The following is a 27,496-nucleotide window of genomic DNA, read 5'->3' as shown; positions in this document are numbered from 1 at the left end:
CTGCACGGGGCCACAGCTCTCCCGTGCAGGAGGCATGCCAGCCGCAGCATGACATTGCGGCCGACACGCCTCCTCCATGTATCTCCATGTATCTCTATGGGAGAGGTGGGGAGATAGCGTTCGTGTCTCCCCTCCTCTCCAATAGAACTGTATGGGGAGGGGGCATGCTGTTGACCTCTCTAGATCGACGCTACGCGCATTAGCGCACTCAATGAGCACTAATGTGGGGGTCTCGTTCAGAAGACCACGGGGGGGTACCAGCGGTCAGACCCCCCATGATCAAACACTTATCCCCTATCCTGTGGAACGCTGCAGCTGTCCTTTAAGGCGCAATAGGATTTATTCTGAAACTCTTGTGCATTTCAGAGTGATCATAGTTTACACTTGCCATTAGGACCCAGGTAAGTAGCCAAGGGGGAATGTCCCCACAGGTGCTCTTCGTCTGGCCGATCACAACGGGCCCACCCTTCCTTATGCCCAAGCCCCAAGTATACACGTCAGCAGCCACGGTGTCCTTTCCAGATGCCTCAAGGTCAGCTGGATGCAGTGTAATAGAGTACATGGATCAATTCCAAAAAGTAGGACTTTCCATACAGCGCTTCTCCTCCCAGGAAAGAGGCAAGGCAGCTGTTCTCAATGTAAAATGAAGGCTGTACTGGGCTCTTCATCAGGCATCCTGTCAGATTATAAAAAGCTTGGGGAGAGAACTTCAACCGGGTTAAAAGGTCACATACAATAATTAAACATGTAAAATCAATTCGATTAGATTAAAACAGTACATAAAAGCCAATCCATAGTATAATCCATATGGCAAACAAAATAAATAAAATATTACCCAAAGGGGTGGAGGGTGGGGGGAGCTATATAATGTAATATAGAGAGAGGCCCTCCACCCAGGTCCTTTCGGGGATATAGTAGACAGTTTGTACATCCAGAAGACTTCCTTCTTTTTTTAGTATTTCAAACCGATTAGCCAGATCGCTGGGTAAGTGGTTGATTGGCATGACTGAGATGAGATTTTCACCCCCTGGATGTAAAATGGCACAGTGCCTGGATATGCTGTGAAGCATAAAATTGTTCCTTATGTTTTGCCTGTGCTTATTCAGGTGGTTCCGCAGTGGCTGGATGGTCCGTCCCACAAATTGTAATCCACAGGTGCAATCTAACAAATAGATCACAAAGGAGGACTGGCATGTGAGCCTGTACTTTACATTGAATTTCTCTCCAGTCTGGTTGGCATTTAAATGATCCAGGTGGTAATTGTGGCTTGGTATTGGGAATTTTGTGCTGTTTAATAATACTCGGGGCAAGGATGTTAACTGGGTTGCAGTACGTGGTGATAAAATTTAGTTTTTGTCTCTCATTGGCATCTATGTCCACACTTTTTGTTTTGTCCGGTTTTAAACACTCCTTCTGGCTTTTATCTTTCACTTTTTTGTATGCATCCTTGATGATAGTTTTTTTCTTTAAACCGGTTAGATAGAATTTTGGCCTGTTCTTTGAAGGTTCCATCATCCATGCAATTATTTATTTTTTTCGCACTCTTTTGTATTGCCCATAGGGGACATTCTTCAGCCACTGTTTATAGTGGATGCTGTGATAGTCAAGATAACTATTCACATCCACCTGCTTAAAGTGTGTAGATGTAATAAAATTATCTTTATTGTGGGAGATGCTGAGGTCGAGGAAATTTACTTGCTGCTCGCTGATCTCCAGAGTGAACTTGATGCCCCATAGGTTATTATTCAGTTTTTCTAGGAATGTCTCAATTGATTCTTTCGGTCCTTTCCAAAGGAAAAAAAAGATCATTGATATATCGACAAAAAAGTTGGATATACGGTGAGACTTCCAAATTATTGGTAATATGCTCCTTTTCAAAGAAAAATAAACAAACATATTTGGTATCAGTGCTCAGGAATAGGTGACCCTCGCTCACCATGCATTCACTTCCTCCCTGAGTCCACTGTGCTGTGGTAGACAGGACAGGAGTGAGCACAGAGGAGTGCCTGTCCTGTTTAGGCATACTCAACATTTACAGTTTTTGAGGTTATATAAGTCAAGTAGTAAAACTAAAATTGACCTACATAAATTTGTTTTGTGTGTGCCTTGACAGCCAGTTTTCCATATACTTTCATTGTGCACATTATTAGATTAAAAATACAGATGTATTTTATTCCTATTTTATGAAAATATTTTTCATATTTTGCAATTTATTTTATACTGTGAGAGCATAGTCTTAAAATGATATGTTTTTGTAAGAAAATCTGGATAAATTAAGTAGCAACCCAATTTTTTTTTCCGTATACATGATTTTTTGTGCAGACATGTGTAATTTTTATTGATTCTATTTCAGATTTAGATGGAAATGTTTGATCATGTTTTTTATCTGGTAAATAAAGTTTTAAAGTGTGCGACATTTAAATATGTGGTTTCATTAAAGGGGTATTCCAGGATTTTTTTTTATTTGACTATGCTACAGGGGCTGTAAAGTTAGTGTAGTTAATAATATAGAGTCTGTACCTGTCTCTGACAGCTGGTCTTGCAATCCTTATGTGATCTTTGCTCTGGATATTCGTTTTTGACAGCATATGAAATGACTCCTGTCTCAGGTTTTCTCAGGATGCAGTGCGGCCGAGACACTACCTCACTAGTCAGGTGATGACAAGGAGCCTGTTCTGCTTCAATGGGAGGAGCGACCACAGGGAATTTGCAACAGCTGGAGGCACCCTGGTTGGAAAGCACTAATCTATTGCATGGAATTCTGCTTGTTAGTGGTTCAGTGGGTGAGGTGGGGTGGCTGATGTGTGGGAGGGAGAAAAGTGGAATTATGGGATTTGTAGTAAAAGCGAATACTCCAACAGGAAATACCCAGGATACAAAAAGATAGCCACAGTGTTATGGTAATCTCATAACATAGCTATTTAACCCAAAGACAAGCGCGGATCCTTCCTAAGCATGTCCATTACTGTTTGGCAGATAAGTGCTAAAATCACCTTATGGTGGATAACCCCTTTAACATTAGATTTCCCAACATTACCACATTTCCACTCACGGCGATACAAAATATTTTATGCATATTTCGATTTTTTATAAATATACACAAAAGTGAGCCATCTGGCACTACTGCACTTGATTGGAGATACAAGCCTCCCCTCTCCCTGAAAGGTCTCTCACAATTGGAGATTTTCCTAGTCTTGGTGACGGAAAATATAGATTTTATGAAAGACAGGAGGCGAGCATTATAGTGCATTTCTTTCTTTACTGCAGAGCATATAGCAGCAATAATAAAACGTTTTTTCAATGGTTAACCAGAAAACTTTGATATATACAGGTATACAGGTGTTACAATCATAGGTGAGCGCAACCTAACATGCTGTGTCTAGTAGCAACCAATGAGCATGCAGCCTAGGATATATAAACTCCAGACTGATAACACTATCCCTCTTTCTTTGATGAACCGAAATATAAAGAATACTTATATGAAAAAATATATATGCTAAAGTTCATAAAATTAGAATAACTTGAAAGTTGAAATTCTTCTGTAAAGAAGCTTCAGGTAAAAGAAGAAAGTCCATTCATCTGTGAATCTGAAGAAAAACTTGAACCAGGAACGATAAGATGATCCAAACGGAACAGAAGTAACCCAGGGAGGTCCATGTATCCTGACGATTAGTAGGCTGAAATAAAATAAAATTGTTAATGGGTGGGATAAGGGAGGGATAATGCTCGCCTCCTGTCTTTCATAAAATCTATATTTTCCGTCACCAAGACTAGGAAAATCTCCAATTTTATGACAAGACAGGAGGGCTTCGCATTATAGTGCATGTTCAAAGCTTAAGATATATATACCATAATATCCTATATACATATATATATATACATACATATACACACATATACGCACATATACACGTACCATACCTACACATACGCATATATGCAACAAGCAATTACAAGAGTAAAGTAAGCTATAAAAGAGACATAGAAACATGGTGTTCAGGTCTGAAATAGAAGGATTTAAAAGTGGAGTCAGATGACCAGTTGGCTGCTTTTAAGAGATCAGATAATGATCCCCCAGATTGTATGAGTTTGGTGGAGACAGCGCTTCTGGTGGAATGTGCTCCGAACTTTGATACATCAATATTAGCCATGGTCATGACTGTTCTAATCCATCTGGCTAAAGTTGTAGAAGAAACCGGTAAGTGTGGCTTACAGTAAGATATAAGAAGCTGAGAATGAGAAGGATGGCGGATCGATTTTGTTTTGTCTTCATAGGTAAGTAAACAGCGGACAACACAGAGTTTGTCATTAAGAGGAAAGGCTGGATAAAATACCTGATGAATATTGGTTTTGGTTCGTCTATGAACCGAAAATAATACCCCTTGAGGGGAGAATTGTCTATGGGAGATGTCCAAAGCTTTGACATCCGAAATTCTTTTAATTGATATGAGACAAAGTAAAGTGGTAAGTTTAAAAGACAGGAGTTTTAAGGATAATGAATCATTATCCTCCCAACTCTGAAAAAGGTCAAGAAGAAGATTAACATCCCAAGTAGAGTGATACTTAGGAGTTGGAGGTCGTCTAAAACGAATTCCTTTAAGTAATTTGCAAACCAAAGGATGTTTACCAATGGGAATGGAATTGACGGGGATATGATAAAAGGAAATAGCCGAACGATAAATATTTATAGTACGGTATGCTTTACCAGCATCAAAAGCATCCGAAAGATAATTTAGAATGCGTGGGATAGGTGCAGATAAGGGATCCAATTCCTGTTGAATGCACCAATCAGTCCAAAGTTTCCAGGCTGATCTGTAAGCGATCCTGGTACCTGGGGCCCAGGCATCAGAAAGAATCTCTCTAGTTGTTTGAGAAAATTCTGTCTCTGTGGGATTTGTCCCGAAATTAACCAAGCCACCAAAGGAAGTTGATGGGATAATACTAGAGGATGGGAGTTCCCTAGTGGGTCTAGTAGAAGATTCTGGAAGGTGGGAAGTATTCTTGGGAAATCGATCAGCATTCCCAAAATCTGTGGGAACCATGGTTGAGAGGGCCACCATGGAGTGATCAGAACTACAGTTGCTTTCTGCATTGAAACCTGAACTAGAAATCTGGGAATAAGATTGAACGGGGGGAAAGCATATAATATTTCCCGTGGCCAAATTTGAATGAAGGCATCCGTCCCTGCTGATTCGGGATCCGGACGCCAACTGAAGAATCGTGGAAGTTGGCGGTTGAGTCTGGATGCAAATAGGTCCAGATAAAACGGACCCCATAGTTGTTGAATTTGTTGGAATACAGAGGGATCCAACATCCAATCGCTGGAATCTTTTAGGTAACGCGAATTCCAGTCTGCTATGGTGTTGGAGAGACCTGGGAGATATTCGGCCTTGAGAGTAATGTCCCTGTCCAGGCAGAAGTGTCATAGATCCTTGGCTATATTGGACAATATAGAGGATTGTGTTCCTCCTAGGCGATTGATATATTGTACCGCCGAAATATTGTCCATGCGTAGGAGAATACATTTTTGAAATTTGTCCTTCGCGAAGCTCTTCAGAGCAAAGAAACCCGCGAGGAGTTCTAAACAGTTGATGTGGTATTGCGTCTCTAAAGATGACCACTTGCCTCCTGTGGAAAGAGATCCACAGCGAGCTCCCCAACCAAGGAGACTCGCGTCCGATTCCAAAATTAAGTCTGGAAGGGAATTGAAAATTGCTTTCCCGTTCCATTCTTGAATGTGTTGAAGCCACCATAAAAGTTCCTCTCTGGCTTCTGAAGAGAGAGGAACCTCGTCCGAATATCCAAGACCTTCTCTTAGATGTTGGATCTTCAGACGTTGGAGAGCCCGATAATGTAAAGGGGCTGGAAATATGGCCTGAATGGATGCGGAAAGGAGTCCCACGATACGTGCTATGGAACGGAGAGAGATGAGATCCTTGTTGATAAGTGACCGAATCTCTTTGCGGATAGTCTTCAATTTCTTCGTAGGAAGACTCAATAAAGCTGATCGGGTATTGATCAGAAAACCTAGAAATTCTAGTTCCTGAGAAGGAATAAGGTTTGACTTGTCGACATTGATCAGGAAACCTAACTCGGTCAGTAGTGATAAAGTCCATTCCATATGGGAATAAGCTTGAGTGATGGAATTGGCCATAATGAGGATGTCGTCTAGATATATTATGAGGCGAATCCCTCGAGCTCGTAACAGAGCTACCACAGGCTTCATTAACTTGGTAAAGCACCAAGGAGCTGAAGATAGTCCGAAGGGAAGGCAAGTGAATTGCCATTTCGTGCTGTTCCAAATAAATTGGAGTAAAGGTTGGCACGATGGATGTATTGGGACCGTAAGATACGCGTCCTTTAGGTCGATTTTTATCAACCAGTCGTTTTGTACAAGAATATCCCTGAGAAGATGGATGCCTTCCATTTTGAAATGACGATAACATACAAAATTGTTTAGTATTTTTAAATTTATTACTGGGCGATAACCTGAATCTTTCTTCTTTACTAAAAACAGGTTGCTGACAAAGCCTGGGGAATTTAGTGGGACCTGGATAATGGCTTGTTTGGAATAAAGGTCTTTTATTTCTGAATGTATCAGAATTTGATCCTCTTTTGTAAAATGAATAGGATGAGGAATCTTCGTTTGTACAGGATTGGACATGAGTTCTATCTGATAACCCCTTACAGTATTTAGAATCCACTGGTCGGAAGAGATCCCAGCCCAAAGGTGGGAAAAAAGAAGGAGTCTTCCGCCCACTGGAGGATGGGAAGAATAATTGGGAAGACATCTTACCTTGGGGTCTGGAACGTGTGTATCCCCGTTGTCCTCTCGGTCTCCATGGACGTGCCCGGTAAGGGAAGAAGGGTTGTGGCTGGGGTTGAGGGGGAGGGATATGGAAGGAAGCTCTGTCTGTCTGATAAGAGGGGCCTCGATATTGTGCTCTATATTGGGGGTACCGGCCGGGAAAACGGCCCCTGCTTCTCCCGGCCCTTCCAAAAATTTTAGAGGGAAAAACTTTTTTGAGGGATGACTGAGCCTTGTCTAATGATGAGAACAGGCCTACATATTTTGATATTTCTTTAATAAATTGGTCTCCGAAGAGAAAACCTCCTGTAGGGGAGGGAGGCTGTGTAGCAGCCAAGTGAGTCAGTTGAGGGTCTAGCTTAAGTAGGATTGATCGCCTTCTTTCAGTACAAAAGGCTTCATTAATGTTACCAAAGAGGCATAAGGCCCTCTGTATCCAACCCCTAAGGGTGTTAGCATCCACCATAGTGCCAGAGTTATAAGCGATTTCAGTAATTTCCATAATCTTTGTCAGGGGACCTAATAAATCTAAAAATTTATCCTGACAGATTTTAAAGTTTCGGTCCATACCTTTTTTGGGGTTTTTACCCGATTTCTGGATATATCGTACTAGAATTGGGTCTAATTCAGGCGTTTGGGCAGCATTTAAGGGCAATGTGGGTCTTGGACACTCTGCCCTGAGTTTATTTCTGTCTTTACTGTCTAAACTTTTTCTTATCCAATAAGATAGAAAGTTTTCTATTTCTGGAGTAGGTGTCCATTCTCCAGATCTGGGGTGTACAATTTGTGAGGGGTCAAAAAAGGGAAGTCCCTGACCATCAAGAATGGTGGACTCAGACAAATTATTAGAACTATCATAATAAATATCCTCACCCTCATTGTTTTCAGGTACGTATGAGGGGTCTTCAACATCCGATAATTCGGAGTAATTGTCTGCCATATCATTTTCATCGTCATATACATCATTATTGTCACCCTCAATAATTTCAAAATGATCTGAGGGGTTAATAGTCTCTGAGACATGAATGACCCGTGTGTTAGTATTCTCCTCCCGGGTAGAGGGTATGGGATGGGATTGTTCCACATCATAATCATGTTTGCTGGTGGAAGGTAAATCATTATTAGCTTGTAAAGCTCTCTCATTAGGCACTATTTTCCTTTGCTTATTAGTAAAGGGATTATCATGAGACATATGTCTCCTTTTTGAAGAGCACTTTTTAGCCTGTTGTACCTGATGTGTCTTATGAGCGGACGTCTGAGAGATTGCCATGGCAACCGATTTTACCAGAGACTCCTGCATAGCTGCCATAGCATTATTAACAGCAGAATGGACGGACCTGGACACAGAGTGGTCCACTAATAGTTGGAGTTGGTCATTAGGCATTGCTTCAGGATTGGATGGTTCCATATTAATAATGAGGTAATAACTCAGTCAGTGATAGAAGAAAAATATATATATGTAATATATAATTATATTGTAAATTTGATATATGTATATATTATTAAAAATGGGTTCTATATATAGAAATATGCCACAGACTAAATAATAATAAGGAGTGGTACTGACTATTTATATAAACTGTCCTGAAAAGGACAGTAAAATGATAAAAATATACAGTAAGAGCGCTGACAGGAATAGGGAGACTGTGACCAGTATCAGCTGCTAGCGTCTGTGAGGAGAAGTCGCGTCTGAGGGGAGAGAGCGGGAGTGGTTTGAAGTGATCACCACTTCAGACCAAATCTCGCGAAACTACGCCGTGTCTGCGAGAGGGGCGCACGTATGGAGGAAAAATAGCTGCGCTTGTAACATAGAAATAGCCGGCGCTGAGGAGGAAGTCTTACAGGTACTGGGATAGTCAGAACACAAAATATATAGTAGAAAAAATAAAATTAGAATATGTAACGAAGATGACAATGGTCACTAGTGTAAAACCGCAGAGAATGAGGACGGAATAAAATAGTAAATGAGTAGACTACAATCTTAAACTATACATTGAATAAGTAAGGAATATAATGGATACTTATCTGAGGTATAGCAGCAAAGAAAGAGAGATAGTGTTATCAATCTGGAGTTTATATATCCTAGGCTGCATGCTCATTGGTTGCTACTAGACACAGCATGTTAGGTTGCGCTCACCTATGATTGTAACACCTGTATACCTGTATATATCAAAGTTTTCTGGTTAACCATTGAAAAAACGTTTTATTATTGCTGCTATATGCTCTGCAGTAAAGAAAGAAATGCACTATAATGCGAAGCCCTCCTGTCTTGTCATAAAATCGCTTTTATCAATGCATGCTACTGGCAGTGCTCAGCAAACACAGTCCAACAGAGACTCCAAATAATTGTGTTTATGTAGTAGAGAAAAGATGCGGCGACTCACCAGATACAGTTCAGGCTTTAAATGTGCAACAAAAATAGAGAAACACAGCCGCGCATCCACTATTTGTATTTTGATCTACTTGCTTCTCAACATAATTTCAAAAACTAACAGGTTGTTAATGTACATTTTAATCAAAAAGTGCAAGCCCACTCGCCACGACAAGGCCACCTAGTCAGAGTGGGTCCCTAACCCAACACTGACGTAGTGCCAGGCAGCGACCGCTGCCTCCGAGACACCAAGTCCACCGGGGAATGACCCAATGGCCAGGCACACCTACTGCTGCCCGACCAAGCCCCTGGCTCCGGGCCACACCACCCCACAGACAAAGCATAGAACACCACACCAGTGTGAAACCTACCATGTGCTCCCTGCCAGCCCATTCGGCCCAGGCGTTTTTAATTAGCAGGAGACTGCATATGGGTTTTCTCCTAGCATTCTCCAAGCCCTCTGGCAAGGAGCACATGGTAGGTGTTCACACTGGTGTGGTGCTCTGTGGCGATCATTGCTACTGTGATGCTTTGTCTGCACGGTGGAGTGGCCCAGAGCCGGGGGGCTTGGTCGGACAGCAGTGGCTTTTATTTGCGGGTGAACAAGCAGGTACACAAACAGAGCAACGTCCGATTCGCACTAAACAGTGTTTCTGAATCGTATTTTATTTTTATTTTAATCGGAAGGGGGGGTGATTTCAACTTTTATTAGGGGAGTGGCTTATTAACATATATAAATGTTTTTAAATTAACTTTTTCACTAGTTCACTAGTGTTGAGCGGCATAGGCCATATTCGAATTCGCGAATATTCGCGAATATATGGACGAATATTCGTCATATATTCGCGAATATTCGCATATTCGTTGTATTCTCGTTTTATTTTCGCATATGCGAATATTCACGTATACGAAAATTAACATATGTGAATATTAGCATATACAAAATTAGCATATGCGAACATTCGCATATGCGAAAATTCGCATATGCGAATTTTCGCACACCAGTCTCACACAGTAGTATTACAGCCTTCTTTACACCACACAAGCTGGAAGCAGAGAGGGATGATCACTGTGATGTGTACTGTGAAGAAAAAAAGAAAAAAAAAAAAAAAGAATATTCGTAATTACGAATATATAGCGCTATATTCGCGAAATTCGCGAATTCGCGAATAATATTCGAATAGCGAATATTCGCGAGCAACACTATAGTTCACTTCAAGTGTTATTGGCACTCTGCTTCTTCAGAATACCAAAGCATCATGGAGCAAAAGAGCAACATGCAGATGGTATGTGCTGTAGGCAGATGAGGGTCCCCGACTGTCATGTCACCTGATCGGGACCCCACAATTGAACAGTGGAAGTCCTGACCAGCTCCACTATCCAATCAACAATATTTACATTTTTAGATGGTGCACTTGGCTTGGATTGTGTAATCTGAAGGGTAATGTTGGACATTAGCGATCACGCTGAAGTTTGGATTTAAAGGGGTACTCCGGTGGAAAACTATTTTTTTTTTTTGAAATCATCTGGTGCCAGAAAGTTAAACAGATTTGTAAATTACTTCTATTTAAAAATCGAAATTCTTCCAGTACTTATCAGCTGCGGTATGCTCCACATGAAGTTCTTTTCTTTTTGAATTTCTTTTCTGTCTGACCACAGTGCTCTCTGCTGACACCTCTGACCATGTCATAAACTGTCCAGAGCAGGAGCAAATCCCCATAGAAAACCTCTCCTGCTCTGGACAGTTCCTCTCCCCCCACTAACAAGATTTGCTGATCCCGCACATGAGGCGCCTTCTCCCCTATCTTTAGACTGGACAGTTCCTGACATGGACAAAGGTGACAGCAGAGAGCACTGTGGTCAGACTGAAAAGAAATTAAAAAAGAAAAGAACTTCCTCTGTAGCACCTGATAAGTACTGGAAGGATTATGATTTTTCAATAGAAGTAATTTACAAATCTGTTCAACATTCTGGTACTAGTTGATTTGAAAAAAAAAAAAAAAAAACTAATTCTACTGGGAAATCCCTGCAAGATGAAGGATTCCCGTTCATTTAGGGAAACTGTCAGCCTTTTTCGTGCCTACTGTATTATACATTACACTGATGACACCGTCCACGGCTCTCTTTTGATCTCCGCAGTAATTCAGTCAAGCACATCTAGTGCAACATGTATTTAGTCTTAATAAAATAAATAAAATAGAGCAAAAAAATGTAAACAAAACAAAAAATGTAATATTTTGAACGAAAATTAGAACAAAAAATATTAAATGAACCCTTCGTCTAGTTTTTATATCGGCCGCAGCATTTTCAGGTCCCAGGTCGTTTTCTACTTATCCCTGCATCCCGCTGGCATCACTCCTGCATCTTTATGGTACCCTAAGAAATTGGATACAGGCGCCTATGTACATCCTGTTTTGCGAAGTACAAAAAAGAGGAAAAAACTCCAGAAGAAACGCCAAATGTGTAAACCCACATGGTGTTTTTGATGGAGTTTTTTTTACACCCATTGATTTCTATGGGATAACAACACTATGATTTTACAGAAAAAAACGCCAATGTCTCAACATGCTTGCTATTTTGAAGATTGCCCACTGAGCCAAAAAATGAAAAGTTGGAAAGAGGAAAAGTTGCCCAGATGCCCATAGCAACCAATCAGATCACTTCTTTCATTTCTAACAAGGCCTCTGCAAAATGAAAGAAGCGATCTGATCTCCCCCATCCTGTGTACAGCTGATATCTACCGCCATATGGTCCTGTATATAATCACTTATATGGTATACACATCCTGTGTACAGCTGATATCTACCGCCATATGGTCCTGTATATAATCACTTATATTGTATACAGATCCTGTATAGTGTACTGGTCTGTGTATAGTGGTTTTATGCAGTACAGTATGGCGGTATTATCCAGTTATTGTGTGGTGGTATATAATTTACTTAAATACGAAGCAAAAAAGAAAAGCCCGTTCGGCACTGCGATTTCTGAACTGCAGGAGGTACATAGGATAGGGTGTATAGTTGGTTCTTAAGGTGTAGGTGGTGCTCAGGCTACTTGCAGTATTCAGTAGATACAATATTCATGTGGAGAGAGAGGAGAAAAGCCGGCAACTAGTGTGGCTGGACGAAGCACTTGAGTGTGTGAAACGGAGCTTGTCACCTCTGTACCCCCTGCTCTTCCTTTCTGTACCCCCCCCCCCCCCCCGTATATGTGAGCATTATGTCGCTGCAATAAAAGCTTGAAGAAGGTATATAATTTACTCCTTGTATACTGGTATAATTGGTCATGGAGATGTATTTTACCTACGTTAAAGTGTTTCTTATATATAAAATGTAGTTTATTTTGTGTGTAGGGCTGGTGGAGGGATTGGGGTGGAATAGGGACAGAAGTGTGACCAGCAGCAGAGCAACCCAAGGGGCCCTTACTTTTTTTGGTCCGGGGGCCCTGAGTGTTGTCAGGTCGCCCCTGCATGTCATCTTAGTTCTTCGTACAGATGCCCAATATGGCCACAATCGTTACGTAAAGCATTAATGGGGTGAACTCAAAATCTCCTCCATCTTGCTTTCAACTATACAAATTTTAGAAAAAGATAAAGAAAATGTATAAAAAAATAAAAATAAATCACGTATGTTAATACACACACACATATACACTGCTCAAAAAATAAAGGGAACACTTAACCCCTTAATAACCAAACCCATTTTCACCTCAAGGACCAGGCCAATTTTATTTTTGCGTTTTCATTTTTTCCTCCTCGCCTTCTAAAATCCATAACTCCTTTATATTTCCATCTACAGACCCATATGAGGGCTTGTTTTTTGCATGACCAATTGTACTTTGTAATGAAACCTCTCATTTTACCATAAAATGTATGATGAACCCCCCCAAAAAATTTTTTAGGGAGGAAATTTTAATGAAAACCAAATTTTTGCACATTTTGGACGGTTTTGTTTCCACACTGTACAATTTACAGTAAAAATTACATATGTTCTTTATTCTGTGGGACAATACGATTAAAATGATACCCATGGCTAGATACTTTTATATTTTTGTACCGCTGAAAAAAAATCTAAAACTTTTTGTACAAAATCAGTAATCTAAAATCGCCCTTTTTTGACCACCTATAACTTTTTTATTTTTCCGTATATAGGGTGGTGTGGGGGCTCATTTTTTGCGCCATCATCTGTACTTTTTTTAGATACCCCATTTGCATATATAAAACTTTTAGATCATTTTTTATACATTTTTTGGGAATAAAATGTGACAAAAAAACTGCATTTTTGGACTTTTTAAATTTTTTACGTTTACGCCATTCACCGTACGGGATCATTACCATTATATTTTGATAGTTCGGACATTTACGCACGCTTCGATACCAAATACGTTTATAAAAAAAAAATTTACGCTTTTTGGGGGTAAAATGGGAAAAACGGACAAGTTTCATTTTTTTTTTACTTTTTATTTTTACATTTTTCAACTTTTTTTTTAACACTTTTTATGTCCCCATAGGGGACTATCTATAGCAATCGTTTGATTGCTAATACTGAGCAGTGCTGTGTATAGGACACAGCACTGCTCAGTATTATCAGTGATCTTCTGCTCTGGTCTGCTCGATCTCAGACCAGAGCAGAAGATCCTGGGAGACTGCCGGAGCTAGGTAAGGGGACCTCCAGCTGTCATGCTGGATGATCGGATCCCCGCGGCAGCGATGCGGGCGATCCGATCATCCAATCAAAGTGCCGCAATGGCGGAGATGCCGTGATCTGTATTGATCACGGCATCGGAGGGGTTAATGGCGGACATCCGCGCGATCGCGGATGTCGGCCATTACGGGCGGGTCCCCGGCTGCTGCTAGCAGCAGGAACCTGCCGTGTATGACGCGAGCACCCTTCCGATGCTCGCGGTCATACACAGGACGTAAATGTACGTCCTGGTGCGGGAAGTCCCGACAAACCAGGACGTACATTTACGTCCGTGGTCGTTAAGGGGTTAAATAACACAATGTAACTCCAAGTCAATCACACTTCTGTGAAATCCTACTGTCCACTCAGGAAGCAACACTGATTGACAATCAATTTCACATGCTGTTGTGCAAATGGAACAGACAACAGGTGGAAATTATAGGCAATTAGCAAGACACCCCCAATAAAGGAGTGGTTCTGCAGGTGGTGACCATAGACCACTTCTCAGTTCCTATGCTTGATGTTTTGGTCACTTTTAATGCTGGCGGTACTTTCATTCTAGTGGTAGCATTAGACAGAGTCTACAACCTACACAAGTGGCTCAGGTAGTGCAGCTCATTCAGGATGGCCCATCAATGCGAGCTGTGGCCAGAAGGTTTGCTGTGTCTGTCAGCGTAGTGTCCAGAGCATGGAGGAGCTACTGGGAGACAGGCCAGTACATCAGGAGACGTGGAGGAGGCTGTAGGAGGGCAACAACCCAGCAGCAGGACCGCTACCGCTGCCATTGTGCAAGGAGTAGGAGGAGCACTGCCAGAGCCCTGCAGACACACTGCGATGTGCGAGTCGCAGTATACTCACACATCACAGGAGCTCTCTGCCTAGCTCAGAGCAGGGACAGCGGCCATGTTGTGCGAGTACACCGCGCACATCGCTGCAGTGTGTCTGCTCGTCGTGGCGTATTGCCGTTACGAGCAGGCAAATTGAAAGACAGCATAGAGCGCATAGGTCGGCTGCTTTTTCGGCCATATTCGGTTTCCCAACCGCAGGCAAAAACGTGGTCGACCACGTTTTTGCCTGCGGTCGGGAAACCGCATACGGCCGAAAAAGCAGCCAAATTAAGCCCCGTCCACCCCTCCTCCCAGCCGTATACGGGAACCGTAGTTAAAATCGTAGTGTGAACCCAGCCTAAGGAAGGTGGTTATGTTCAATCCATTATGTCCACATGTAGGGGAAGATTTATCATAACCTGTGTAGAAGAGTGGTGGAGTTGCCCATAGCAACCAGACTCCTCCTTTTATTTTTCAGAGACTTTTAATACAAATAAAAGAAGCAATCCAATTGGTTTTGATATCTCTCCCAAAGTGTATAGAATCTATAGCAATGTGTGAACATGCCCTTGATGTAACAAGCACTGCTCTACCACATGCACATGAGAGCAGATAAACCTACATCACCTCACACAGCTCTGCTGCATACAAATAACATTACATTCAACTGCCCAGCCTAGAGGCGTTAGCCCATACATGTGACTGATCACATGGTCATGACATCACCAAAGGTCCTTTAGCTCACGAGGAAGACGTCGTCTGACTTCCCGTGCATGTGACAAATCACATGATCACAGCATCAACAAAGGTCCTTTAGCTTAACAGGAACTAGCATCTTCCCTGTGATCATGGAGGCCGCTTTGGAGCAGCACCTGGAGGAGACGTAAGTGTGGGATACAGGCAGCACGGTGGAGCATTAGGCTGGGTTCACACTGTGTTTGTGTCACAGTTTCCGTTCTTGTACGTTTCATTTTTCTGTATGCAAAGAACGTCAACTAGACTATTGTGTACACTAAAAAAAAGTATTGTGATCCTTTTATATAATGGAAGCCAATGGGAAGCATCAGTTAATGTATTCATTTTCCCTAAGAAATGTATATGTTAGGGTGCATTCACACCATGATTTGGGCATATGGCAGCCGAATATAAAAACCGTCTGCTGCTGTATCCCCTCTGGACCTGTTACATAGGGCTGGGCGGTATATACCGGTTCATACTGAATACCGACATTTTTGTGCTGCACGATATGAATTTTAACCCATACCGCAATACCGGTTTGGCCCCTCCCCCTCAGCAATGAATGCATTATCAGCCGCAGCGCGCTGTCCCCACATCAGGGAACCAATCCTATGTGACCTGTATTATTAGCCCAGCCCAGCGCTGTCCCCATCAGGCTACTACTCACATGTCACCCGCATGCGCTGCCCTCCTCGTCCTGTGTGTTGCGGCCGCCGGCGCTGACACGCTATACCAGTGGTCTCCAACCTGCGGACCTCCAGATGTTGTAGTTTTGCAATATCTGGAGGTCCGCAGGTTGGAGACCACTGCTCTATACTGTGCAGTATCCCTATGCCCGGGCTGCAAAAAATAAACAAAATAAACTTTAACTTACCTCCCGTTAGTCCGGTACCGGCCTCACTTGTTTCCTGGGGACGGGAACGTCAGACAGCTATCACCGGCCGCAGCGATGTTCCGCCTCTGCCGGTGATAGGCTGAGACCACTATCATGTAAGAAGCCGGCTTCTTACATGACATTGGGCTCAGCCTATCACCGGCCGAGGCGGAACATCGCTGCGGCCGGTGATAGGCTGACAGCTGTCCGTCGTTCCCGTCCCCAGCGTAAGGCCGACATAGGTGCGTTAAAGTTTATTTTGTTTACCTTTTGCAGCCCGGGCATAGGGATACCGCACAGTATAGAGTGTCAGCGCCGGCGGCCACAACAAACAGGACAATGAGGGCAGCGCTTGCGGGTGATATGTGAGTATTTTACCCCGATAAGGATGCGGGCTGATAATTAATATGGGGGGGGGGGGGGGCTAGGAAATACCGTTATATACCGTGGAACCTCCAAAATTTTAAAAAAATACTGTGATACACACATTTGGTCATACCGCCCAGCCCTACTGTGACATACCCCATTCATTTCAATGAGCCAGACAAAGTCAGCCAGTCGGCTCATTTTTGTACCGTATCAATTTTTTTGTTGCCGGACTGATACTGCAACAGACCAATGTTTTCAGTCCGGCAACAAAAACTGATAGGGTCCTAAAATGAGCCGACTGGAGTCACTAGCAGTCTGGCTTATTGAAAAGAATGGGGTATGGCGAGGATACGGCAGCAGACGGTTTTTGAATTGCAGGGCAGGAAATCAGTTTTTAATGGATGGACACTCCTTTTTGGAAATGGATAACGTAAGCCTGGGCACCATTGAGGCCTGGCACCCAGGATTTGTCAAGCCGTGTGGTACCAGACACAACTGATAGGATGAGAGTGCATAGTGTTAGGTGTTGGAGAGGAGGTTTCAAGCCACGTACTGCAATCCAGCAAAGAAAAGAAAGGGGGAGAGGCGCTAGCGCTCCATACTTTAAAGGGGTATTCCAGGAAAAAACTTTTTTTATATATCAACTGGCTCCAGAAAGTTAAACAGACTTGTAAATTACTTTTATTTAAAAAATCTTAATCTTTTCAGTACTTATGAGCTTCTGAAGTTAAGGTTGTTCTTTTCTGTCTAAATCCTCTCTGATGACACCTGTCTCGGGAACCGCCCAGTTTAGAAGCAAATCCCCATAGCAAACCTCTTCTAATCTGGGTGGTTCCCGAGACACGTGTCATCAGAGAGCACTTAGACAGAAAATAACAACCTTAACTTCAAATTCCTGGAGTACCCCTTTTAAAGGGGTAATCCAGGATTAGCTGCTTTTTCCATAAAAACAATCAGTTAGTGCATCAAAGTGAATGGTACTGAGCTGTAATACCACACAAATTGAGGACGGGCGTGGCACTGTTTTTGGAAGACGCAGCTAATGTTCATCTTATTCTGGATAACCTGTTTAAAACATTGTGAGCATCCTGAATTACTATTTAGTGTAAGTGGAACTGCTGCAATGACTGTTGCTCTTTACCCCTAAAATGAAGAAAAATGGTGAATTTGAGACCAAGTTTAGTCCTTTCTTGTCAAGTCTATCAAACCTCTATATGGGCATGTTCACAATCCGTGCTGAAAATTCCCTCCAAATCCACATAGAATTTGCAATGTAGATTTTCATCCGGAAATGCTAAGAAAAGTCTGTTCTTTCTTTTTCCATGATGAGAAATCCACAGTATGGCTTTATCAGTGTGATGTATTATTTTAGATTAAAACCTCATTTTAGTTGCACAGCATACTGATCTGGAAAGTAATGCAAATAACTATGTAAACAAGGCCAAAATTGGCTGCTAGTCAGAGGCGTCACCTATAGATTCTGGACCCCAGTGCAAAATCTGTAAAAGGGTCCCATGCTTACTATGTGCCATTTATGAGACTGGTGTAGTCTTAAAGAGGTACTCTGCCCCTGGCATCTTATCCCCTATCCAAAAGTTAGGGGATAAGATGTCAGATCGCCGGGGTCCTGCTGCTGGGGACCCTGGGGATCCCTGCTGCAGCACCCCGCTATCATTACTGCGCAGAGCGAGTTCGCTCTGTGCGTAATGACGGGCGATACAGGGGCCGGAGCAGCGTGACGTCATGGCTCCGCCCCCTCCCATAGACTTGTATTGACGGGGTGGGCCGTGACGTCACGAGGGGCGGAGCCGTGACGTAACGATGCTCCGGCCCCTGTATTGCCCATCATGATGTGCAGAGCGATCTCGCTCTGTGCTGTAATGAGAACGCGGTGCCGCAGTGGCGATTCCCGGGGTCCCCAGCAGCAGGACCCCGACGAACTGACATCTTATCCCCTATCCTTTGGATAGGGGATAAGATGTCTAGGGGCAGAGTACCCCTTTAAAGGGCTGAGCTACCTCTGCACCACTTAAAGGGGTTATCCAGAAAAAAAACTTTTTTTTTATATATATATATCAACTGGCTCCAGAAAGTTAAACAGATTTGGAAATTACTTCTTTTAAAAAATCTTACTCCTTTTCAGTACTTATGAGCTGCTGAAGTTAAGGTTGTTCTTTTCTGTCTAAGTACTCTCTGATGACACCTGTCTCGGGAACCGCCCAGTTTAGAAGAGGTTTGCTATGGGGATTTGCTTCTAAGTACTGAAAGGATTAAGATTTTTTTATGGAAGTAATTTACAAATCTGTTTAACTTTCTGGAGCCAGTTGATATATGAAAAAAAGTTTTTTCCTGAATAACCCCTTTAAATTCCTCAATAGCATACCTGTCAAATGCAGCTTTGAAGGCTGGAGGATGATATCCAGCAATCGCAAAACAAACTCATTTCTTTAAAAAACAGCACCACACTTGTCCTCAGGTAGCGTGTGGTATTTCAGTTCAGTTCCATTGAAGTGAATGGAGCAAAGTTGTAATGCCACACAACCTGAGGTACTGTCTTTGAAAGAAATTAGCTCTATTCCTGGATAACCCCTTAAAAGCTGGGTGAGAGTCAGTATTGTAGAGGTCTTAGGATCCATATTAATTACCCGCTTTCCAGATATAACCAAAAAATTATCAAAAGGAGTTAAAGGGATATTCCAACTTAAAGTATCTTATCCACTATCTGAACGCTGCAATCTCCAGAACTGGGTCATTGTCTATGGCAGTGGTCTTCAACCTGCGGACCTCCAGATTTTGCAAAACTACAACTCCCAGCATGCCCGGACAGCCGTTGGCTGTCCGGGCATGCTGGGAGTTGTAGTCTTGCAACATCTGGAGGTCCGCAGGTTGGAGACCACTGGTCTATGGAAACAGAGAAATAGCCAATTTCTGTACTCTCATATCTCCGGAGCTCCCATAGACAATGCGTGGAGTGTCAGATTGCATTTTCTAGCTGGATAACCCCCTTTAAGTGTGAGTGCGCCAATAACTTTACTACTAAGCGATTTCATTAAATATGGAAGATGCTTTTTCATTTCATGTAATGATGCAGAGGTACAGGCCTCTCTTCTCCCTGTAACTATATCATTGTGTCTTTAAATTCAGGATGAAAATTCCATCTATCGTTGGCATCTTGTGCACAGATTCACAGGGACTTAACTTGGGGTGTAAGTCTTTTCTATACTACATTCATTCAGTTGTCAGTTTGTCACCAGAGAACAAGCTCTTCTCCCTCTGAGGGAGGGCTACTTGGCACTTCTGCGAAAATACATAGGTCTAAACTGGGGGAGGAACTTTTTTCTTTTCTGTCAAGGGCTATTTGGATATTTTTGTGATCATTTGCAGATGATACAAAATTATTAGCTTAAAAATGAGCCAGGTATATACATTGTTCCCTCAACATACGATGGTAATCCGTTCCAAATGGACCATCGTTTGTTGAAACCATCGTATGTTGAGGTATCCGTGCAATGTAAAGAATAGGAAGTTGTACTCACCTGTCCCCGCCGCTCCGGACCGTCACCGCTGCCCTGGATGTTGCGCTCCATCTCTGTCGCCGTGTCCCCACCGCTCCGGAACGTCTTTGTTGCCTGGGATCGTCGCTCTCACGTCGCCGTCATCACATCACTACGCACGCCGCTCCTATTGCATGACGGGACGGCGTGCGTGGCGACATGATGATGTCGATGGAGAGCGCCGGCGATGGAGAGGATCCCGAAGAGGACGCTCCGGAGCCCCGATGACAGGTAGGAGACCATCACCGGAGCACACGCGGCACCGTAAACGGCTATCCGGTGGCAGCTGAAGCAGTCTGCGCTGCTGTATAGCCGTTTATGCGATGGCCCCGACATACAAAAGCATCGTATGTTGATGCTGCCTTCAACATGCAATGGCCTCTGAGAGGCCATCGCATGTTGAAATTATCGTAGGTCGGGGAGTCACTATATAATATATACGGGACAGGAGGGAAGTTCGGAGGGTGTGGAATTTTCTCTGTGGCATACAGCTGCTGGGGAGTTCTGGAGGGGTAAAAAGAAAAAAAAAATGTATTTTTTTTTTTTACCCCTCCAGAACTCCCCAGCAGCTGTATGCCACAGAGAAAATTCCACACCCTCCGAACTTCCCTCCTGTCCCGTCCACAGTGCTCTCCGCTGACACCCGCTTCCCGCATCAGGAACCGCCCAGAGCAGGAGAAAATCCCCATTGCAAACCTATGCTGCTCTGGACCGTTCCCAATACGGGCAGCAGGTGTCAGCAAAGAGCACCGTGGACAAGACAAAAAAGAAACTCAAAAAGTATAGAACCTTCTCTGCAGCATACAGCCGCCAAAGAGCCAGGTATATGTGATCAAACATTTAATTAAAGGGGTTATCCAGAATTAGAAAAACAAAGCTACTTACAAAAAAAAAAAAAACACCTGCCCTCAGGTTGGGTGTTGTTTTATAGCTCAGTTCCACTAAAGTGAGGAGAGTTGAAATATAATACGACGATCATCCTGAGGTCAGTTGTGGGGATGTTTTTGATATAAATTAGTTATATTTTTTTATTCCTGGATTAACTCCCTGTAATGTGGTTGCTGGGACTGCTTCGCTGTGGTGAGGTGTGTCAGCTGGTATTGGTGATATTGCTAGGTTTGTGTGGGCTTGTCCCCTGTATGTAGGACCCCCTCTAAAGGTAATTTGCCTCCTCTAGAGAACCCCCCCTTGAAGGTAGTTTGATGACACGCCCCATCTGTGTGGCACCTTATTTGAATGCATTACATAAAAAAAATAAAGTATACTAGAATAGTGTGAATTGAAGTATGAAACTCTTTTTCATATGTAGTATGAACTGAGTTATAACTGGTTACTAATTCATTGCCGTTCTCCGGTACTGGCAGAATGCTAGCTATATACATGATTGTTTTTATTCAGTATCGGGGGCTAGATTGTCTATCATGTGAACAGCTTACTTGGATGTGCGTGGACTCTGCATGGACCGCATTTAACCATGTGGCGGATAATATGAGGTAAGGCATAAACTAGAGGACTACAGGTGTAATGAAATCCTCTTCTCTTTCAGGCTGTGGCAGTCTTTCTGATGAGCATGCTGGTGTGATCTCTATACTCCCTCAGCAGGCAGCTAAGCTTACAATGGACCCCACCGATGTGCCGGTTGTATGTCTGGAATCAGACAGCGGGTAGAGCAATTGCTATTTTTAATCCTTCTAACAGGTTTTATCCACCATTTAGAAAAATAAAATTTAAGAGGCCTAAATTTCATAAAATAAAAAAACCCTTACTTACCTCCCCAATCCAAAGCAGAAGCTCCAGTGGGCACCCTGGTCTTTGTTTACTAATGCCCAGCACATGATCGCTCCCTTTCCCAGCCTGCACTGCTTTGACTGACATTCTCTGCTGGCAGCTGAGCCCTGTACATTAGTCATGCAGGGTGGAGAAGGCATGCTGTTGCCTCTAGCACCACCGGTTTGACTCTTCAGCTTCTAACAAAAAGGGAACTTTTATAATTTTAGAAACAATAAAAACTAAAGGTATGTTTAATGTTACCCCTCTAGCACCTATCTGCTGGGATCTGCAGCTCTGTATCTGTATGGAGCTGTCAGATTCCCTTTACATTTTTCTTTACAGACTTTTGGAGGACATGCCAGTAAAAGAAGGACGGGTTTAAATGTAAAATCTTATTAAAACTATTTAGGGTGGTTGTTTTAAATGATTTTTACAGATCACATTTAAGGGACTTTTTTATGTTCCTTTTCCAGTGGGGCTTTAGAAGACTGCAGTGCTGTGTGCTGCTCAGTCCTGGGCCCTTACTAATCTTGGGCATGAGAGCACTGATCAGTGACCAAGTGGGTTTTCGATTATACAGTATAATGCCTGAGAAGGTGTAATCAGTAGTGAATGCGGCATCTAAGGTGTTTGATGGGTGGGGCTATCTGTCATGTGACTGAAGAGGGCTTATGGTTTACTGCAGGAGCTTTCAGGTCTACCATAAATAACTGCCTACCAAGCAATGCCAGAGGCTTGGCCTAATACTCTGACTGATAGGGCATGTGTAAATAGCATTATCTGCACTTGTGAGCGGCACTGCTGCTCTCAGAACCACGGCGAGGATAAGGAAGCCAGCGCCAAAGCTCCCCTAACTTTAAAGGGGATACTGCTTGGTTTTTGACATGGAAATGCAGTGCAGTTTTTTTTTCCACCACCAAAAACCATGTGGTTGTAAGCACTGTTAACAATCCCTCATTGTCGGCAGTAGTATAATGAAATACTTCAGTCTGCCACAGTCACTGTTTATTTACCCAGATAAAATGCTGTCCCACATCTTATGACATTCCCTTGAGTTTCTACTTGTTTCTTGGGGGGAAAAACACCAATTCTGCCGTATGGCGTTTTTTCGGCCAAAAAACGCTGCGGCCAGATGTTAGCTGTAAATCAATGAGAAATCGCAAAACTATTTTTCTACTTGGCGTTTTTCAGTTTTGGTGTTGTTTTTTTTTTTTTAATATTCCTTTTGGCATTTTTTCACTGGCGTTTTTTGTCCATGAAATTGTAGTGTTTTTCTCCCATAGAAGTCTATGGGAGTGAAAAAACGCCAAGAAAAACGACATGTGGGTTTTAACTTTATGTGCGGTTTTTTGTACCTATTTTGTACCTATTTTGTACAGTTTCTTTAACTATGTTAACACACATTATTAATGCTTCACTTATGTCTCACACATATTTACATGCATTATTACTATTTTGTGTATAACATTTTGTATGTATTATTATTATCTCTCTTATACTGAGAGTTATAACTTTATGTTAAATTATCCTAGTTTATTTTCCTTAGCTATCTGGTTTTGGTTACTTGTCCTCGCCCACATATCAATTTTGATATACCATAATTGTGCTTGACTAGTAACATAAGCATTTCCCTTTATTGCTTTTTATCAATATTTGCACTAATTTCCTTTTGAAATGTACCCACTTGATTCGCACATGCATTCTTTACATATAGGGTGCAGTCCACACATACGCATTATGTTGAATGCCTTTGTTTTTGTACTAACCTTATTCTTGGTAGTGTCCAGTCCATGTTTTGTGGCTTTGTTGCCGGCGTAGCATGGCCGGCACACGTCATTCACTTTCCGGATTCCGGGTTTCCTGGTTCCGTTGGGCTCATTAATGGCTTACATTATATAAGGGGCACATGCCCCTATACTTTTGTGCCAGTATCGTCTCGAAACGCGTCAATTGCCTTTCCTTTTTGTGTTTTATTGATATGGATATCCCCTGTTTTTAACTACATGGACTAAAAGTCAAGTTTTAGCTACTTCCTATTTTCACATGTGGAGCAGCTGGAGGCCCCTGCTTGGGAGCTGTAGTACCTGCATTAATAGACAGATTGCAACAGGTGTCAGAAGTTACACTCGCTGTGATCTATTAATGCAGGTACCGCAGCTCCCAGCATGGAGCAGAGTGTGCTCCATGTTGGGAGTAGTAGTACCTGCAGTTAAGGAAAGATCACATTGGGTATCACTCCTGACATCCGTTGTGATCTATTGCAGAGATGCAGAGCAACTCTATACAGTGCTCGCATCTCTGCACTTTACTCCAGCCGGCCAGTGATGTGAATAGAACATCACTCATTCATATTTCCCACTGAGAGCTGTGATTGACTGCAACCATCCGGCCAATCACCACTCTGGGCGGAAAATATGAAGTGATGATCACTGGCCGGAGTACAGAGCAGAGATGCAAGCGCTGTATCGAGCCATATTATGGATGATCGCATCGGGTGTCCGGATTGACACCCGGGGAGATATGCCTATTAGTCTAGAGAATTACTACTCCCATCATGGAACAGTCTATTCCATGCTGGGAGTAGTAGTACTACCTAAAAAAGTGAAACACACACTTTATGAAAAAAATACCGTAATTAAAAATTCGTTATAAAAAATATACATTTTGTTAAATAAAAAATTTCCATCACTACTGCATCTTTTATTTTTTGAAATTTTTTGGTACCCAACAAATTTTGGGTACCAAAAAACCCCCCAAAAAAACGCCAAAGGGGCCAAAAAAGCATTTCATTGTAGTGCAAAAAAATGCAAGAAAAAAAAAACACCAAACAAAGGAAAATGCTGTGGCGTTTTTTTTTTTCTTTCTTGGATTTTTTGGGCCACAAAAAAAACAAGTAGAAACTTAGCCTTACACGAGTCAATCTTTGGAACTTTAATGTGTTTGAAACCTAGAGCAGACAGCGTGCCATCAGAGACTGGGGCGGATTGGAAAAATGTACCCCAAATTAATGCCCTTTAAAAATACATCATCCAATGAAAACAGCTTATCATACAGCTACATTAATGGGGGGAAAAAGTTTGTTTATGGTCATTAATGTCTAGCAAAAAAGATTAGAATGACCCAGCTAGTCGATTTCTACATATTTCAGTTGTGAATTTCTGACAAATTTACTACCATGTTTGTCTTCTTTAGCTATAAAAATAAACATACTTTTTGTCTTTGTGGACTAGGCAGTAAAAATAACTTTCCTATTTGCACTAAACTTCAATTGACAATCATTGTCAATTGATATATGTTCTGTTAGTTTAAGGCTGGGTTCACACTACGTTTTTCAACTAAGGTTCCCGCATACGTTTTCTATCAAAAACAGTATGGGGAAAAAACGGATGGAACAGTATGGGAAAAAGTAAACCGTATGGGTTTTTAAACAGTATACTGTTTTTAAAAGTGCATACTGTTCCGTCCGTTTTTGTAGAAAAAAAACCCATACGTTTTTGAAAATTTTGTCCATTTTTTATGGGAGGGGTCTTGGGTGGGGACTTTAGGATTCAAATGCGCATGTGCAAAGTAAAAACGTATACGTTTTTCCCGTATGGAACCGTATACATGTGCGTTTCCTATTGACGTCCATGTTAAAAAAAACTTATGCGGTTGCAGTACGGTTTTTAAACCGGAGACAAAATCGTGGTCAACCGTAGTTGAAAAACGTAGTGTGAACCCAGCCTAAGCCTGTTTTTAAATCTACCCATAATGCCCCCCCCCCATAGCATCATGCTTTTTGCTTTTAGTACTTAGTAGTTGCTGCATGATAACCACACAGATTTTGCCAAAAAGACTTAAAGCTGATCACTTGTTTCTTTTTTCATTACAGAACCATTATGATTCAGAAGCATGACCACTTGACTGTAGCAATTCATAAAATGACATCCTAAGAGCTGATCTTTGCTGCAGAGAAGAAAATGATACAAAATACATCGATTTCTGAAAATGTAGATTTTAAAGAAAACTATTTATTACTATCTTCAACTATGACTATTGGTTTCTTCTGAAGTCATAAATCAACACAATAAAGTCTGGATTCACACTTGCACTTTTTTTATTTTTTTATTTACTCTGCAATAAATTTTTATTAAAACCGTATCTATTGAGGCCTCTAAATAGCTTCCCTTGGTGGATTTGTCATGATAATCTGATAAAAAGAACAACAAAACTAATTGGGAACACTCCAATAAGACACCCATGACTTGTCCACCCCTCTCCTTATGAGAGCAGACATCAGTGTCCACCTTGGTTGAATGAAGTGGTGATCAGACTGCTCCATTTTGTGGCAACATGCACGCTTGACCGTCACGCCATTTAAATTCCTCTCTACCTGTTTTAGTAATCACTGGGAGTCTAAGTAGCAGGCCTTTAGAGGTTTTATTTATCAACTATTCTGTAACTACATGCTGTATTTTGTGGTAAACAAAAAAAAAACTTAAAAGAATTATATATTTTTTGCACGTAACACTAGCTTACCAGCAGCGCTATATATTTTTTTTCACCCTTTCATTATGGGCATGATGCCCTCAATCTGACTTCCAGTTCAGAGCGTGTTCCCCTTCCTGGGTTTAACCCCTTAAGGATGCAGGGTTTTTCAGTTTTTTTTCTTTTTTTGTATTTTCATTTTTCCTCATCATAACTCTCAATTTTGCACCTAAAATTCCATATTATGGCTTATTTTTTTGCGCCACCAATTCTACTTTGCAGTGACCTTAGTCATTTTACCCAAATATCCACGGCAAAGTGGAAAAAAAATTCATTGTGCGACAAAATTGAAGAAAAAACGCCATTTTGTACATTTTGGGGGCTTCCGTTTCCACACAGTACATTTTCTTGGTAAAAATGACACCTATTTTTTCTGTAGGTCCATACAATTAAAATGATACCCTACTTATATAGGTTTGATGTTGTCGGACTTCTGCAAAAAATCATAACTACATGCAGGAAAACTTATACGTTTAAAATTTCCATATTCTGACCCCTATAACTTTATTTTTCCGTGTACAGGCTGGTTTGAGGGCTCATTTCTTGTGCCGTGACCTGAAGTTTTTATTGGTACCATTTTTGTTTTGATTGGAGTTTTTGATCGCTTTTTATACATTTTTTCATGGTATTAAAAGTGACCAAAAATACACTATTTTGGACTTTGGAATTTGTTTGCACGTACGCCATTGACCGTGCAGTTTAATTAACAATATATTTTTATAGTTCGGACATTTCTGCACCTGGCGATAATTTTTATTTATTTTTTAATGGGAAAAGGGGGTGATTCTTTCTTTTATTAGGGAAAGGGTTAAATGATCTTAACTTTTATTTTCACTTTTATTCTTTGCAGTGTTATACTTTGCAGTGTTATATCTTTTAATTCCTATGCCTTTGCATATACACAGCAACTCTGAGCAACTATCTGATAAACAGCAATGCTTGGGTAACAATTTAGATGTGTAAAAACCCTTACTTA

General features: G+C 41.8%; 2 protein-coding genes across 5 annotated transcripts in view; one reads left to right on the top strand and one right to left on the bottom strand.

Moving 5' to 3' along the window:
* PROK1 (prokineticin 1) overlaps positions 1-15,398 on the bottom strand; it is a 54,205-nt gene extending 38,807 nt beyond the window's left edge. For all 3 annotated transcript variants that reach the window (XM_056557931.1, XM_056557934.1, XM_056557933.1), the window contains exon 1: positions 15,316-15,398. The gene's annotated coding sequence lies outside the window, so the exon portion shown is untranslated. The remainder of the gene's footprint in view (positions 1-15,315) is intronic.
* Positions 8,062-26,080, top strand: LAMTOR5 (late endosomal/lysosomal adaptor, MAPK and MTOR activator 5). Of its 2 annotated transcripts, none has more exons than XM_056557929.1 (4): positions 8,062-8,228; positions 19,814-19,875; positions 21,770-21,887; positions 25,865-26,080. In XM_056557929.1, the coding sequence occupies exons 1-4, from the start codon at positions 8,077-8,079 to the stop codon at positions 25,923-25,925; spliced, it is 393 nt and encodes a 130-aa protein (XP_056413904.1). In that variant the 5' UTR covers positions 8,062-8,076; the 3' UTR covers positions 25,926-26,080. The 2 variants fall into 2 exon arrangements, with proteins under 2 accessions (XP_056413904.1, XP_056413905.1); XM_056557930.1 differs by lacking the exon at positions 8,062-8,228 and adding an exon at positions 15,437-15,571.
* Positions 26,081-27,496: the final 1,416 nt, after the last annotated feature.

Source organism: Hyla sarda, chromosome 2, assembly GCF_029499605.1.
Source record: "Hyla sarda isolate aHylSar1 chromosome 2, aHylSar1.hap1, whole genome shotgun sequence".
Lineage (NCBI taxonomy): Eukaryota > Metazoa > Chordata > Amphibia > Anura > Hylidae > Hyla > Hyla sarda.
This window is presented reverse-complemented; position numbering and strand designations above follow the sequence as displayed.